The 17,426-nt window shown below is 38.0% G+C and overlaps 1 protein-coding gene across 1 annotated transcript in view; it reads left to right on the forward strand.

Moving 5' to 3' along the window:
- Window positions 1-488: 488 nt before the first annotated feature.
- Window positions 489-17,426, forward strand: part of LOC109385656 (putative P2Y purinoceptor 10) — a 37,724-nt gene continuing 20,786 nt past the window's right edge. Inside the window, exon 1 of the mRNA XM_019648164.1 lies at window positions 489-573. Within this exon, the coding sequence (XP_019503709.1) occupies window positions 557-573 (17 nt within the window). The 5' untranslated portion in view covers window positions 489-556. The remainder of the gene's footprint in view (window positions 574-17,426) is intronic.

Consider the following 17,426-nt stretch of genomic DNA (forward strand, 5'->3'; position numbering starts at 1 on the left):
AATTATCAGCATTTTAAAGACATTACAACTTAGTTTTTATTTTTAAACAAAAGTGTAAAGTTTTAACAGTTAAGCTGGTTTTTTGCAATTTAAACTTTCAGAATAAACTGAGAAAACTATGGTAATACGTGGCAAATTAAAGTCAGATACTCTGTTCCTGATTGAAGTGCACAACTCATGGAAACTCTGAATTTATCAAAGCCAAAATTTCAATTTTCTTTGCCCACAATATCCTCTAAGGGGAATGCTTTTCTAAACAACTGAGTGATGCTGACGAACAGTTCTACCTCTCATTAGAGGTAAACGTTTTTGTATTTTTCCTGTTTTACTGAATAAACTACGTGTTTCCTCTTGTAGCTGTACAAGCCTGCAGTTCTCTACAGGATATCTGGGTAGAAAGGGTAAGGTTCTTGGCTTTCTCTTCATACATTAAAAAATAGAACTTAGAAATCTTTGTGAATTGAAAATGACAATGTGAATTTCTGCTGCCTCCATTGAAAATGTAATCCTGAATCTGCTAATATCTTACTTTTTAAGGGGTGTATTGTCGTGAAGAATGGAGACTACAGTGAGGTAATATCTATTTATAAGTTTAAGTGGTTAAAATGTTCACTGAAACTGCTGCGTGCTTTGTGTAAGGAAATGTGACTGTCTAGATAGAAAACTGCTTTCTCTACAATTTAATACACAATTGACATAAACTAGGAGTATAGATTTAAATTGAACATTGCTCCTAAAAAATGATGTTAAAATCAGGATAGTGGTTGATTAAATTGATTTCTGTTAGTGTGAGCAGAGGAGGGGGAAAAAATCTTAAAATTTTAAATCCAGGGTTTGACAACCCATTTGTCAGCAGCATTCAAATGGTAAATACATTTAAATGCCTAAATCTTTTTATAAGATGAGACTTGACATATTTCCCTTGATTGAGACATTTTCCATGCATGCATTCTGGGGTGGGGCAGAAAACTTCAAATAGCACAAAAAGATTTTCATCAAGCCCTAGAATCCAGCACAGCTGTCAAATCTCAGAGGGGCAGATTCTCAATTTATGATGTTTCCTTGGATGTATTTTTAATTTGAGAACATGGGAAATATTTTCGGAAAGGGATCCAAGTGTTGTGCTGTCTTTGTTAGAAGAAATTTCTTCTATTTTCCTTACTTGAAACAATAAAATAGCTGTTGCCATTTTTAAAAGTCTGCTAATTTCATACTTGGAGTTTGATTCTTAAGTATGTAAGATTATTTAGGATATTTAAAAATCATATACACCCTAAAGAAGTTAGTGCCAGTCATCTAAGATACCAGTGAGGTCTAGTCATATTGATACCTTCTCATGATATGAGAAAATCAGTGTATTTTGTATATATTAAATTCCCCAGATTAAACACTTGGAGATATTATTGTAGATTCCCCTTTAGAAAAAGATGGCTCAATGAAGATGTTTCCAGTAAAATATCAGGATAAAAACTTTATTGTACTACTAGGTCTATTTCCCAGAAACAAAATGTAACTGAGAGCTGTAGACTACATGAGCATGACTCACAGAATGGCACTAACTGCTTATTGTGGTTGCCAAGCGGCACCATAATTTTGGATATTGAAAGCAGCTCTGCCTAATCTTTCTGACCACAAGTATAGGTGGGGCTTTTTCTCCATAAAAGCAGTTCAACAGTGGGTGAGACTTGGGGCAGTATATGAAGCCCAGGCAGGCAAGGCAGCTGCAGGGCTTTGGGAACCTCCAGAAGTGCTGAGATCAGCAGTGTTCCTTGGACTGATGTTCCCCAGAAATTGTGTTTTGGCAGGACTATGATAAAAGGACCTCCTCAGAAGACTTGGCAGCTCTGGATTGCATTTTTTTCTAACCTATTTGCTCCCCTTCCCCCACCCACCTAGCAAGTTGACTGAGGAGGAGGCTGATTATTTAACCAGCTTCTGAGCCTGGGTGGGAGGAGGAAGGAAATTAATCATCTCTGTACCCCTATTAGCAAAGTTTAGCCTAAAGCTATTTCACAGTAGAGTGTGGGCATTTACTGAATTGTAGAGCCCTAGGGAGAGGGAGGGTTTGCTGTTGGCTGACGCTACTGAGATCTTGCTTTCTGCAGCTGTGAATGTGAGTGTCCTAGAAAACTGAGAAATTATTCACTAGAGCTCGAGACAGTTTTCCACTTGGTCAAAATTATTGCTCAAGATTGGAAAATAATACTTGAATATAATTTCTGGGGCTATTGAATGATAACATACTACTAGAATTAGACTTACAAATTGGCAACAGCTTAAGCCTATTATTTTGAGATTGTGAGAAGGCATCCTGAACCTGATGTTTCTCTGAGCTTTAACTGTGTGTTTGCCTCCAAGCAGAAATGAAACTATTAGTAATATATTACTAGAAGTTACTGCTTCTCTAAGTTCCTATTTTTGAAATATTATTGTTTTGGGGTGTGGTAAAAGGCTAAGCTAATGAGAATTCAGTGAATGCATTTATGAGCTTGGTTTATCAGCCAGCTGCTAGATTTTCTGAAACAAGGAAGGTTGGCACTTTAGAAAGTCCTAGGTGATTGAAAAGAGGACAATGGGAGGAAAGGGGGAGACAATACAGGGCAATGGGAAGGGAAGTTTGCTGACTTCATACATCATGCCTACTTACTAACCAGAAATGTATAATGCACATGGTTTCATACCTAGCCAACAACCTTTGAACATAATTATGAGCAGCCCAAAGAGTGAGCAGTGGCAATCATGGGATTAATTTTTATTTTCTGGCTTTAGACTAGAACAGTGTCTCTGTATCTCTGTAGGCAAGTCAGAGATTATGGATTTGGTCTGGAATTACCATCAAATTTCCTGAGTGTCTTGCCTGACAGCTGGCTCCGATAGGAGATTCAGTAGAATGAGCAAATTTTTTTCCCAGAGAGGCTTCTAAAGGATTTGTAATTGTACTTGCCAAAGTCAGAGAAAGATTTATATGTTAAAAAAAAAAACAAGTAGAAACCTATTTCTTAATTGTGGATCAACATTTATGAGAATGAATACCATGGGAAGTCACAATTTGATAGATCATAAGATGATTTCCTCCAAAACGTGTTATATATGAAATATGTGAGATAAGTCATTTTTGGTTTCCTCATGGAGCCAGCCAATTGTGCTTCAGTGAATATCAGGAGGAAGTCTTTTTGTTAACTTTCTGTTTTGAAATATTTTTAGACTCACAAGAAGCTACAAAAATAGTATAGAGCACACCTGTGTACCCATTACCCGTCTTTCTTCATTAAGATCTTACAAACTATATGACATTCTCAAAACCATGAAACTGACATTGGTGTAATACTGTTAGCTAGACTACAGACCCTATTTAGATTCTGACAATTTTTACATGCACTTATTTGTGTGTATGCATAAATATATTATTTTTTAAAATAACATGCATATATTTGTGTAACCACCACCACAATTAAGATTCAGAATTGTTCCATTACCCACCACATACACACAAAAATACCTTTGTACTGCACTTTACATCACAAATTCCTCCTATCCTTAACACTAGGGCAACTACTATGCTCTCTATCTCTATATTCTGTTATTTTGAGGATAGTATATAAATGTAACCTCTTCAGATTGGCTTTTTTCAGTTAGCATGATGTCCTTGAGACATCATGTTCTGTGCATCAATAGTTGGTTCATTTTTATTGCTGTTATTCTATTGTATGGATAGTACCAGAGTTTGTTTAATATTCATTTACCCACTGAAGGACATTTAGGTTTTCATCTTTTGGATATTACAAATAAAGCTGCAATGAAAATTCATGCACACATTTTTCTGTGGGCACATTTTGATTTCTCTTCAGTATTTACCATGATACCATAGTGGAATATCTAGCTTATTCAGTAAGTGAATATTTAGTTGTACAAAAAAATCTGCCAAAATGTCTTCCAGAATAGTTGTACCATTTACCATTCCTAACAGCAATCATGAAAGATCCAGTTCTTAATCCTAGTCAGTACTTGCCATTGTCATTGTTGTTTTTTTTAAACACTGTAATAGGTATGTTGTGGTATCTCATTGTAGTTTTAAATCACATTTTCCTAAAGGCTGGTGATGTTGAACATCTTTTCATGTACTCTTCAGTGAATTGTGTTGTTTATGTCCTTTGCCTATTTCCTAATTGAATTATTTGTTTTTCTACTGTTGACTTTGAGAACTCTTTACATAAATATAAGTCATTTTTGGATATGTGGTTTGCAAACATTTTCTCAAAATCTGTGATTTGTCTTTTTATCCTTTTAACAAGGTCTTTCATAAAGCAGAGTTTTAATTTTTGATGAAGTCCAATATGTTGATTTTGTTTATTTTTTTGGATCATTCTTTTGGTGGCATGTCTAAGAATACTTACCAAGCCCTGGATCCTGAATATTTTCTGGAATATTTCATCTAAAAGTTTTAAGTTTTTAAATTAGATTTTGTATCCATTTTGAGTCAATTTTTGTATAGGATGCAATGTTTAGGTCAATATTAGTTTATGTTTTGTTTGTTTATAGATGACGTCTAATTGTGCAAACATCATTTGCTGACAAACTATTTTTTCTTTATTGAATTTTGCACCTTTGTAAAAATACCAGTGTGCTGTGGAAAAATGCCAGTGTGGATCTACTTCATTTTCTAATTTTCATTAATCTATGTATCTCATCCTCCACCAATACTACACAATCTTCATTAGTTTAGCCATATAGTAAGTCTTAAAATTGGGTACTATGATTCCTCAAACTATTTTTGTTTTGCATAATTGTTTTACCTGTTTAAGTTCTTTGTCTTTCCACGTGAATGCTAGAACAAGCTTGTCTATATCTACAAAAATACGTGCTGGGATTTTGATAATAATTTTAAACCTATTTATCAAGTTTGGGAGAATTTTTATCTTTATTATAATGAATTGTTCAATTAATGTACAGTTTGTATCTATCCATTCATTTAGGTCTTTGATTTCTTTCATCAACATTTTGTAGTTTTCAGCACATTGTTCTTTTAACATATTTTGTTACATTTATACCCAAGTGTTCCTTGTTTTTTTCAACTATTGTAAATTGTATTTTAAGTTTCACTTTCCACATATTCATTGTTGTGTAAAAATACAATTGACTTGTGTGTGTTAACCTCGTAGCTAGTGACCTTGTTAAATTCATTTATTAATTCTAAGAGTTTTTTAGATAGATTAAGAGAGGGTTATACTTTTTTTTCTTTTCAATCTGTATTCCCCTTATTTCCTTCCTTTGCCTTACTGCACTAGCTAAAATTTCCATTAATACCTTGAATAAGAGAATTAAATGTACACATCCTGACTTTGTTGCTGATTTTAGAGAGAAAGCTTTTTAGTCTTCTACCAGTACATATTATGTTAACTATAGGTTTTTTAGAGATATTCTCAATCAAGTTCAAGTAGTTTCCTCCTATTCCTAGTTTTCTGAGAGGTTTTAAACTGAATGGGGTTGGATTTTGTTAAATGCTTTTTCTGCATTAGTTGATATATTCATGTTAATACACTCAATTATATTGTTTGATTTTAGAATATTGAAACAACTTAGTACTTGTTGAATAAATTCCATGTGTTCATGCTGTATAATTTTTATATATTAATAGATTCATTTTGATAATATTTTATTGAGGATTTTTGCATATATACTCATGAGAGATATTGGTCTGTAGTCTTATGGGGTTTTTTTTCTTTTGTATTGCATTTGTCTGATTTTAGTATCAGGGAAAAGTTGGCCTCATAAAATGTGTTGGGCAGTATTCCCTCTGTTTCCTGCAAGTGATTGTGTAGAATTGATATTATTTCTTTTTAATTGAATTGAAATTTTAAAAATAATTTTCTATTTTTTAATTACAGTTGACATACAATATTATATTATTTTCAGGTATACAACATAGTGATTAGACATTTATATAACTTACAACGTGATCACCCCAATAAATGTAGTACCCATCTGGCAACATACATAGTTATTACGTTATTATTGAGTATATTCCATGTGCTGTACTTTACAACCGCATGACCATTTTGGAACTACCAAGTTTTACTTTTGAATCCCTACCTCTTTTTCACCCATCCACTAACCCCTCTTTTCATCTGGCAACCAACAAAATGTTCTCTGTATCTATGAGTTTGTTTCTGTTTTGTTTGTTTATTTTGTTTTTTAGATTCCACATATAAGTGAATTCATATGACATTTATCTTTCGCTGTCTGATTTACTCCACTCAGCACAATACCTCCAGATCCATCAAGGTAGTTGTAGATGGCAAGATTTCATTTTTTATGGCTGAATAATAGTCCACTGTATTTATATGTACCTGCCCTTCTTTAACCATTAATCCACAGATAGACACCCATGTTGCTGCCATAACTTGGCCATTGTAAATAATACTGCAAAAAACATATGGATGCACATGCCCCTTCAAAGTAGTGTTTTGGCTATTTTTGAAAAATTGCCCACAAGTGAAATCACTAGGTCCTTCTTTGTTTCTTGCTATATCCTTTGTTTTATAGTCTATTTTGTCTGGTATAAGTATTGCTACCCCAGCATTTTGTTCTTTTTGTTCATTTCCATTTTCATGAAACATCTATTTCCATTCCTTTACTTTCAGTCTATGTCTGTCTTTAAATCTGAAGTGAGTCTTGTCAGCAGCATACGTAAGGGTCATGTTTTCTTGTATATTCAGCCACACTAGGTCTTTTGATTGGGACATTTAATTCATTTACATTTAGAATAATTGTTCATAGATATGTAGTCATTGCTTTTTATTATTCACATTTTTATCTTTGTTTTTTCTTCTTAAAGATGTACATTTAACATTTCTTGTAATATTGGTTTGGTGGTGATGAACTTATTTAGCTTTACATTGTCTGGGAGAGTTTTAATCTGTTCTTTGATTCTAAATAATACCTTTTCTGGGTAGATTAATCTTGGTTGTAGGTTCTTGTTTTTCATCACTTTGAATATTTTGTGCCAGTCCCTTCTGGTCTGCAAAGTTTCTGTTGAGAAAGCAACTGACAGTCTTTTGGAAGCTTCCTTGTAGGTAACTAACTGCTTTTCTTTTTCTGCTTTTAAGGTTTTCTCTGTCTTTAACCTTTGGCATGTTAATTATGATGTGTCTTGGTGTGGGCCTCTTTGGGTACATCTTGTTTGGGATTCTCTGCAATTCCTGGGCTAGAAAAGTTTCTGTCATTATTTCTTCAAATTGTTTTTCAATTTTTTTGCTCTTTCTCTTCTCCTTGTACTCCTATGATGAGAATGTTGGTATGCTTGATGTTCCAGAGGCCCCTTAAACTATCCTCATTTTTTTTATTCCTTTTTCTTTTTGCTATTCTGTTTTGGTGTTTTCTGCTACTTTATCTTCTAAGTCGTTGATTCATTTCTGCGTCATCTAATCTACTGTTGGTTTCCTTTAATGTGTCTTTCATTTTAGTTACTCATATTCTTTATTTCTGACTGGTTCCTTTTTATATTTTTTATCTCTATTTTTATGTTTCCTATCTTTTTGTTGAAGTTCTCCCTGAGATCATTGAGCATCCTTATAACCAGTGCTTGGAACTCTGCATCTGGTAGATTGCTCGTCTCCATTTTGTTTAGTTCTATTTCTGGACCTTTGTTTTGTTCTTTTATTTAAAACTCATTTCTTTGTCTCCCCATTTTGGCTTATTCCCTGTGTTTCTTAATGTGTATTTGGTAGAGCTGATATGTCTCCCAGTTTTAGTAGAGTGGCCTCATATAGTAGGTGTCTGTGGGACCCAGTAGTGTAGTCTTCTTGGTCACCTGAGCTGGAGTTCCAATTGTGTTCTTATTTGGGTGTGTGTACCCTCTTGTTGTAGATGAACCTTGGTTGCTGTTTCCACATCAGTGGGAGGGCTTGACCCTCAGGCTGATTGTTTGTGAGGACTGGCTATGATTATAGTGGTGGAACTGTTGTATAGAGGCTGGCCTTATAGACCAAAATTCACTTTAGCAGAGACCTGGTGCCTGCCGAGTCTTCCCTTTGGGTGTGTTGTTTGTAGATGTGATTGGAGACTGCTTTCTTGTGGTCTGAAGATGGGGACCAGGTGTGTTGGTTCTGGGGCCAGTTGGGAGGTGCTCTGATGCAGGCCAATGTGAGCAGCTGCCTGTGTTTTTTCTGGGGCAACTTGTTATGAGCTGCAATGTGACCCGCACTTGGTTGACACTTGTGCTTGGCTTGGAAGTGCCTGGAAGAAGCTCAGCTCTGAACCCAGGCAAGCAGTCACTAATGTCAGGCTTTGAGATGTTTAGCAACAGTTAAGGATTACACCAAAGCCTGATGCTGCTTGTTTGGGGTTTGTGACCCTTTGAGAGATTTTAAGAAAGTGTGTAGAATGAGCCAGAACAGGGTAATTGTATGGAAAGCCACTGGAAGTGGCTTGGGTGTGCCTACAAATTGGGTGGAGCAGGGTCTCAGGCTATTACCAGGGCAAAGAGAAAGGTGTTAACCAGGTTAATAGAGGCTCAGATATGGCACCTGCCTTCTTTGGCACAATGAGTGTGGGGAGAGCTCAACACAGGAACAATGGCTTCTGCCAGCACTTCTGACTTGAAGAAAGCTTTCCCTCCAGCCTTCATCCTGAAGCAAGACAAGTCAGGTTCTCCCACTATTGCCCTGGCATCTTTTGAGCTGCTGTCTCAGAACTGGAGCTCAGAGTGAATGAGTCAGCACCTAATTCTGCGTGCAGGTCTTTTAAAAGGAAAGCCTAGGACTCTAGCAACCCTCTGTCTTACTCAGTCACAATCTCTGCTGGTTTTCACAGCCAGAATTTGTGGGGACTTCTCTTTCCAGCACTGAAATCCTGGTCTCCAGAGCCTAGTGTGGGACTGAGACCCCCTCACTCCTGAGTTGACCTCCACAGAGAAGATATCCATTCTTATTTTTAACCACCACACATGGGCGTGGAACCAGCTCGTTCCCTGTCTTTGTCCTACTTACTAATCTTGAAGTGGCTTTTTCTGTATATTCATAGTTATAGGACTTCTGTTCAGCTAGACATAAAAATTCTCAGTGATGTTTGTTCTGTAGTTTAGTTGTAATTTTGATGTATCCACAAGAGGATGCAAGCACAACATTTACCTACTCCACCATCTTGACCAGAAGTGGTATTATTTCTTTGTTAATTGTTTAGTAGAAACTTTATGTGAACCCCTCTGGGTGTGAAGATTTATTTTTTTGGAAATTTGTACCTTGCAATTTAAATTTCTTTAATAGTTATAAGACTATTCATATTCTCTATTTTATCTTGGACAAGTTTGGTCATTTGTAGTTTTCAAGGAATTAGTCCATTTGATTTAAGTTGTCAAACTTAAGTGCATAGATTGTTTATAGTATTCTCTTATTAGCCTTTTGAGGTCTGCAGGGTCTACAATGGCATTCTTGTTTTAAATTTCTGATACTGGTAATTAGTGTTTTCTTTATTTCTTAGTCTTTTTAGAGGTTTATCGACTTAATCTTTTCAAGGAACTGGGCATTGGGTTTGACTTATCTATTCATGTGCTGTGGCTAATGGTTTGGATGGATGGTCAAGGATTTGGAAAAAACACAATTGGAAAATTGGTAGCAGTGAAGTCTAAGGAAGAGATCGCTGAATAGAACTCTGAAAGGGTAAGGACTATAAAGATATTTGAGTCCTATATGAATGTTCTCTGAAGATTACCTCATCAGGGGAGGATTTTAATAATCAAATACATAGAATGACAAATTTTATGAATACCAGTCAACTACTTTCACCAGTCACACCAGTCATTGCACAATAAACTCATGAACAAAGTGACCATGGTGGAAGGGATTGAGTTTACGCATGGGCTCAGCAACATACGTTTCCAGTCACCAAGGCTGATCTGGTTATAGCTAGTACTGAATTCCCAATTTGCCTGCAAGTAAGGCCAATACCAAGTACCTAATATGGCATCATTATTAGGGGTTATCAGTCTGGACAACTTCATTCATGGATGGGGAAATACTTTCTTCCTACTGGAGTGGACATTTATACTAGATATGGATTTGTCGTCTCTGCATGCAATGCTTCTGTCAAAGTGATTATTTATGGACTTACAGAATACCTTATCCACTGTCATGTTATTCCACACAGCATTACTTCTGGGCAAGGGACTCACATTACAAAAAAATTAGAGTGGAACAAGGGCCTATGCTCACATAATTCACTATTCTTACTATGATCCCATCATCCTAAAGCAGCTGGTTGATGGCCTTTTGAGGTAGAATAACCTTGTGAAGACTTGGCTACAACATCAGCTAGATGACACTTCAGTCGTTATTTCTTCAAATAATTTCTTGATACCTTGCTCCCTCTCTTTTCCTTCTGCTACTTCTATGATGGGAATGCTATTACCCTTGATGTTGTCCCAGAGGTCCCTTAAACTATTTTCAACTTTTAAAATTCTTTTTTTTTTTTGGTGTTCTGATTGGATGTTTTCTGCTCCCTTGTCTTCTAAATTGCTGAGTCTATCATCTGCGTTTTCTAACCTGCTCTTGATTCTTTCCAGTGTATTCTTCATTTCAGTTATTGTATTTTTTTGTTTCTGACTGGTTCTTTTTAATGATTTCTATGACCTTCTTTATGCTTCATATCTCTTTGTTGAAGTTCCCACTAAGCTCCTGAAGCATTCTTATAATCAGTGGTTTGAACTCTGTCTGTGTAGGTTGGTTGCCTCCATTTCATTTAGTTCTTTTTCTCAAGTTTTCTCCTGTTCTTTTATTGGGGAATGTTTCTTTGTTTCTTCATTCTGGCTGTCTCTCTCTCTGTTTGCTTCTGTGTATTAGGTAGGTGTCCTATGTCTCTCTGTCTGTTGGGTGTCCTAATGTAGCTGGTATCCTTTGTGGTCAAGTGGTGCCATCACCCTGATCACCTGTGCCTGTGTTACAGGAGTGTGCCTTGTGTGTGTTGTGTGTATTCTCCTGTTGTAGTTGAGCCTTGATTGCTTTTGACTCATCAATGTGTGGAATTCACTCTCAGGATGACTGGTTTTGAGAATTTGCTATGCCCACAGATTATGACCTGCTGTGTTGAAGCTGATTCTTAAGAGGGGATTTGCTCCACCAATCTCTTTTTTTGCCTGTTGAGACCACCATTTGGAGGTGCCACTTGTAGAGTTGATCTAGCAATGCTCAGTGTGGTCTGAGGCTGGCCATTGGGTGTGTTGTTTCTGGTGCCTCTTGGGAAGGGCCTCCATGCAGGCCAATTTCAGCCTTGCCTGTGACTTGTTTACAGCTACTTGTAGGAGCTTCAAAGCTATATCCAGTTCATTGTTGCTTGTGCTGGACCTGTAGGCATGTGTGGGTTTCCTCACTGTGAAGTGAGGCTGCCTGCCACCAGTATTGGTCCTGGGGAAGCATAGCAAAAGGCCCAGGGAACCCCTACACCTGTTGCCACCTGATGGCTGCTTATAAGATTCAGCCACTGAAAGAGCCATTTTAGATGCACAGGCTGTGCTGGTTCACCTGGTGTTGACAGTGCCCCTGGTGATGCCTCCAGATTTGAGTCGGGCAAGGTCACAGGGAGTCACAGAGTGTGGCTGGTGGTTTTCACAAAGTTAACGCATATTCAGTTCCTGTGCCAGTGCAGAGCCTGTGGCCAATCCATAAAACATCCCCAGAATTGCATGGCCAGCTGTCATTTGCATTGGACCTGCAGAACACCTACAGCCACCCATGAAAACCTGTAGTGTGAACTGGGGCTGACTGCCCACCACCAAAAATTTTTCAGGGCACCACAGGCTCTCTGCTGCTGTACAAGCCTCCAGCAGCTTGTGTGGCAAGGGTGGCCATACACAAGTCAAGAGTGCCTCCATCAATGCCATGCTAGCTGGGCAGGCCAGGGTTCCAGGGAGTTATGAAGTGGTGTGGGTGGTTTTTACAAAGTTAATGCATATTCAGTTATTACACCAGTGCTGAGCCAATGGCCACTCCCAAAACATCCAGAGAACACCGTGGCCAGCCACCACCACTCACCCCTGGCACACAGATCCCTGAGAGCTGCCCAAGAGATGTCACAGCACAAACTGTGGTTGACAAACTGACCACCTGCACTGGAAGTTTCCCAGGCTATCATTGGCCCATTACTGCTGTAAAAGGCTTCTGAAGCTTGCAGGGTGAGGCTGGATGCCCAGGAGCCAAGGATACCCCTGGCAATGCAGCACTAGTTGGTGGGGTCCCAGGGAGTCACTAAGGTGGTGTACGTATGGATTTTACCAGACAAATGGGAGTTCAGATTTGGCCCTTTGGAGGAGGGCTCAAGACAGGAAATATGGTGCCTTCCTGTAGATTACACATGAGGCAGTCTCCACACAGGGATAATGACAGCTGTCCCACTAGTCCTCACCTTAAAGCTACACAACTCAGCCTTTCCCTGTATATCTTTGGAGCCTCTCAATTTGCTGCACCTCCACCAGAGACCTGGTGAATGTTTGCAAGCAAGTCAATCTCTGTGCAGGCCCTTTAAAAAGGCATCTGGGTTTCCAGCCACCTTTTGTCTCACTGGGATGGATAGATACCTCACTGATTTTCACTGCCAGATGTTGTGGGAACACCTCTTCCCAGCACAGGACCCCTGAACTGGGGAAGCCAATGTGAGGCTCTAAACCCTTATTCTTCAGGGGGGAACCTCTGTCACCAATGTGTCCCTCCCAGTACTCAATCACTACCTGTGAGTTTGGGGTCAGCCCATTTCAAGTCTCAGACCCTCTTGCTAGTCTTGATGTGGCATCTTTATATCCTTAATTGTATGGATTCTGTTCAGCTAGCCTTTAGATGATTCTTGAGGTTGATTGTCCTATAGCTTAGTTGTAATTTTAATGTGATCCCAGGAGGTAGCAGGCATACCATTGTCCTATTGCACCATCTTGGACCTTTTCCTATTGTTCCTTTTTCTTTCTTAATGTAGGAGTGTATCACTATAAACTCTTTTTACTGCTTATGTGGCAATTTAAATGTTTTGGGATGTTTTGTTTCTATTTTTGTATGTATTCACAAATGTGAGTAAACAAAAAGGAAAAAAAATTATTTGACCCATTGGTTGTTCAGTACTGTGTTGTTTAATTTCTACACATTTGTGAATTGTCCAGTTTTCCTCCTATTATTGACTTTAGTTTCATGCCATTGTGGTCATAGATGATACTTGGTATGATTTCAAACTTCTCACATTTGCTAAGGCTTGTTTTGCGACCTAATATGTAATCTAATCTGGAGAATGTCCCATATACACCTAAGAATAATATGTTTTCTGTTGCTGTTGAGTGGAATGTTCTTTCTCTTAGGATCATTTGGTCTAAGGCACTGTTCAAGGCCAGCGTTTCTTCATTGCTTTTCTGTCTGGATGATCCATCCATTGTTGAAGTGGAGTATTGAAGTCCACTACTATTATTGTATTATTTTCTATTTTTCTCTTCAGATCTGTTAATGTTTGCTTAATATATTTAGTTGTTCCAATTATGAGTTTTGTATATTTACAATTATTAAGTCCTCTTGATTTTATATGATCCTTTTTGTCTCTTGTTATAGTTTTTTACTTAATGTATATATTGTAGTTATAGCTACCCCTGCTCTTTTTTGTTTTCCATTTGTATGCAATATCTTTTTCTTTCCCTTCATTTTGAGCCTATGTGTGTCCTTAACTCTGAAGTGAGTTTCTTTTAAAAAGCATATAGTTGAGTATTATTTTGTAATCCCTTAAACGAGTCTATGGCTTCTTGACTACAGAATTTAATCCATGTATATTTAAAGTAATTATAAGTAAGCTCTTACAAAAAAAATGACATCATGTTAATTGTTTTCTGGTTGTTTTCTAGTTCTTGTGTTCCTTTCTTACTCTTTTGCTGTCTTTCTTCATGAATTGATTATTTTCAATAGAGGTATGCTTTGATTCCCTTCTGTTTACTTTTTTGTGTATCTACTGTACATTTTTGCTTTGTGGTTGTCATGAGGCTTACATAAAATATCTTATAGGTGTAAGAGTGTACTTTAAGTTGATAATAAATAAACTTAGATTGCATACAAAAAGTATATCCTTTTACTCCCCCATCACATTTATGACATTATTTTTGACACTTATTTTTTGATGTCATAATTTACCTCTTTTTATATCATGTATTCATTAACACATTATTGTATCTATAGTTATTGTTAATGCTTTTGTTTTTAAAATTTATACTTGAGTTAAGTGATTAACAAACTACCATATTACAGTAGTAGAATATTCTGAATTTGACTATATACCTACTTTTAGCAGTATGTTTTATAATTTTATGTTTTCATATTCCTAGTTACATCATTTTACATCAGCTTGAATAACTACTTTCAACATTTTTTGTAAGGAAAGTCTATTGGTGATGAATTCCCTCAGGTTTTATTTGTTTTGGAAATTCTTCATCTCTCCTTCATTCCTGAAAGATAACTTTTCTGGGTATTCTTCATTGGCAGTTTTCTCTTTCAGCATGGTTTCCATATTAGAGGGGTTCTCTTGTGTAAAATAATTTTATTTTCTTGCTGTTTTTAAAATGTTCTCATTGTCTTTGATTTTATACAGTTTTACTATACGTGTCTTACAGGAGATCTTTTGGGGTTGAACTTTTGGGGTGGCCTATTGGCTCCCTGAACTCAATGTTCAAATCTATCTTCAGATATGTGAAGTTTTCAACCATCATTTAAAAAATAATCTTTCTTCTCTTTTTATTTCTTTTCTCCCTCTGTGATGCCTATCGTGCATAGATTGTTGCCTTTGATGGTATTCCATAATTCACAAAGATTTTTCTTCACTCTTTTTATTCTTTTTTCTTTTTTCTTCCTTCTCAGGATGATTTCAACTGTCATGTCTTATATAGATCACAAATTCTTTCTTCTGACTGATCACATAAGATATTGGAGCTCCTTATTGAATTCTGCAGTTCAGTCAATATTATCTTCAAATCTTGTATTTCTGATTTTTTTAATGGTTTCTATTTTTGTTGAATTTTTATTGGTTGATGCATTTTTTAAAGTTTTATTTAGTTTATTTGTGCTCTCTTGTAGTTCACTGAATTTTGCTAAGAGGATCATTCTGAATTTTTTTTAGCGAGTTCATGGATCTCCATTTCTTTAGGTGCAGTCACTGATGTTTTATTAGTTTCTTTTTATGCAGTCATGTTTCCTTGATTATTCATAATCTTTGTGGATCTTTTGTGGTATCTGTTCATTTCAGGAGGTTGGCACATCTTTCATTCTTTATAGACTGGCTTTAGCAGACATAACTCTTCACCAACTCTACAGCCCACTCAGAGATTCTTGTTGTACTGTCTGGTGGTGTCCATTTGTGTCCTTGCTACTGGCATCTTTGAGCCTGCGAGTCTCATGCCTGGGTCAGCAAATAGTTAGGCTTGGTGTTTGGGTACAAAAGAACCAGTCTGGTGAATTGTGGGGAGCCATGGTTACAGCTTATTCAGAGCCTTACAGACTGGCTCAGTTAATGCTTAACCTGTTTTTGCTCCTGAGGCATTGTCTCTGCCTGCACCTGGAGGGTGCTTCCAAGTTGTTGAGGTATGTGGTGAGAACGGCCAGTTCCAGGACACAGAGGATTGATGGCTATTGGGGTAATTGGTAGATTCTGTCATGGGATAATTGTTTTAGGGAGTTTCAGTAATTTTGTAGTTTCTATGTAAAAGTTAAAGATTTATTTTCACTGAGGTAATGCATTTTTTCCTTGTTAAACTGCACGTACTCAAACTGCATATATTGGTGATGGAAAATAAACTCGGCGCTTCACCATCAGTAAAGACCGACAGCATCAACAGTCGTGTGAGTGTGTCTCTTTCTTTAATTCCCGCTCCCCCCTTCAGGTACTGATCGACTTGTGGCGGCTGGCCCGTCATAGTGAATGGGTCTGGGTGGTGGTCCTGGAGCTGGGGCTCAGTGAGGCAGGCCTGGGTCTCAAATCTAAAATGGTAAGCTTGAGCCCTGTTTCTGTGCAAATGATCCTGGATCCTGGGTACACAGGTGTCAATTACATGCTGGAGATGACTAAGGTGGGCCCATTGTCTGAGTGTGGGGGCCAGTCCAGTACTGGAATGGGTTAATGGAGGCTTATTGGGAACCTGGGCCACAGGATGCACCTTAGGTCATGAGAACTAGTTCACCCTGGGATTTAGTGGGAACATGGTTTCATAGGAGCCTGTTGGGAGTGTGGTGTCCCAGTAGTTGGCTGGCACCAGGGTGACCTAGCACTCTGGGCTCACAGTATTCTGTTGGGAACTTGTGGCCACATGAGCTGCCTGGGACTGCAGAAAGCAGCAGGCACCAGGGTGGATCAGGGGCATGGGTTTTCCAAAGCCCACTGGGAGATGGGAGCCATGGAAGCCACTTGGTCCTGTGGGAAACACTTGGGGTCACTGAAGTCAGCACATGCTGGGAAGAACCAGGATTCTTGGTTCACAGCAACCTGCTGGGAGCCTGGTGCCATGAAACACACTTGGGGTCACTGGAGCTGGTAGGTTTTATGGTAAGCAAGGATCCTGGATTTTCAGGAGTCCACTGGAAGCTTAGTGCCAAGACATTGCCTGGGGTTGCAGGAGTTGCCTGAAACTTATGAACTCAGCAGGCACCAAGATGAGCTGGGGACCTGGGTTTGCGGGAACCCTCAGAGAACTACCTGAGGCTGCAGTAGTTGACTTGGTACAGTGGCATGCTGACTCTGGTGTCCATGGTGAAGTTAAGCACTCACTTTACTCTCCTTCTCCCATGGAATGTTTGTCTCTATCAGTGTTGAGCTGCCCAGGCTTGGTAGAGGAGTGATGGAAACAATGTGAACCTATCTTTCCTACCCACAGCAATGAGTCTTTTCTTAATTTTGTGCTTCACCCAGGTGCTGCAATCTTGTACCTGGAATCCTTAACTCTTGTGAAGGTTTTGTTTGTGCATGAATATGTGTTCAAATTGATGTTTCTAGAGGGAGACAAATGCTAAAGATTTCTGTGCTACCATTTTGTTGACATTCCTCCCCTGTATCTACTTTTAATTTCATTTCATTGTAGGCAGAGAATATACTCTGTGCAACATCAATTGTTTTAAGTTTTCAAGTATTATGTGGCTTAATATATGTTCTGTCCATGTTTACTTGAGAAGACTGTATATTCTGCTGCTATTGGGTAGAGCATTCTGTTACAGCCTGTCAGGTTTATACTTGGTTTATAGTATTGCTCAAATCTTGTCTATCCTTGTTGATCTTCTACCAAGTTGTTTTATCCATTATTTAAAATAGAGTATTGAGGCCGGCCGAGTGGCTCAGTTGGTTAAGAGCACGAGCTCTGAGCAACAGGGTCACTGGTTTGATTCCAACATGGACCAGTGAGCTGTGCCTGAGCTGAGCTGCTGCTGAGCTGCCAACAG

Source organism: Hipposideros armiger, unplaced genomic scaffold, assembly GCF_001890085.2.
Source record: "Hipposideros armiger isolate ML-2016 unplaced genomic scaffold, ASM189008v1 scaffold_121, whole genome shotgun sequence".
Lineage (NCBI taxonomy): Eukaryota > Metazoa > Chordata > Mammalia > Chiroptera > Hipposideridae > Hipposideros > Hipposideros armiger.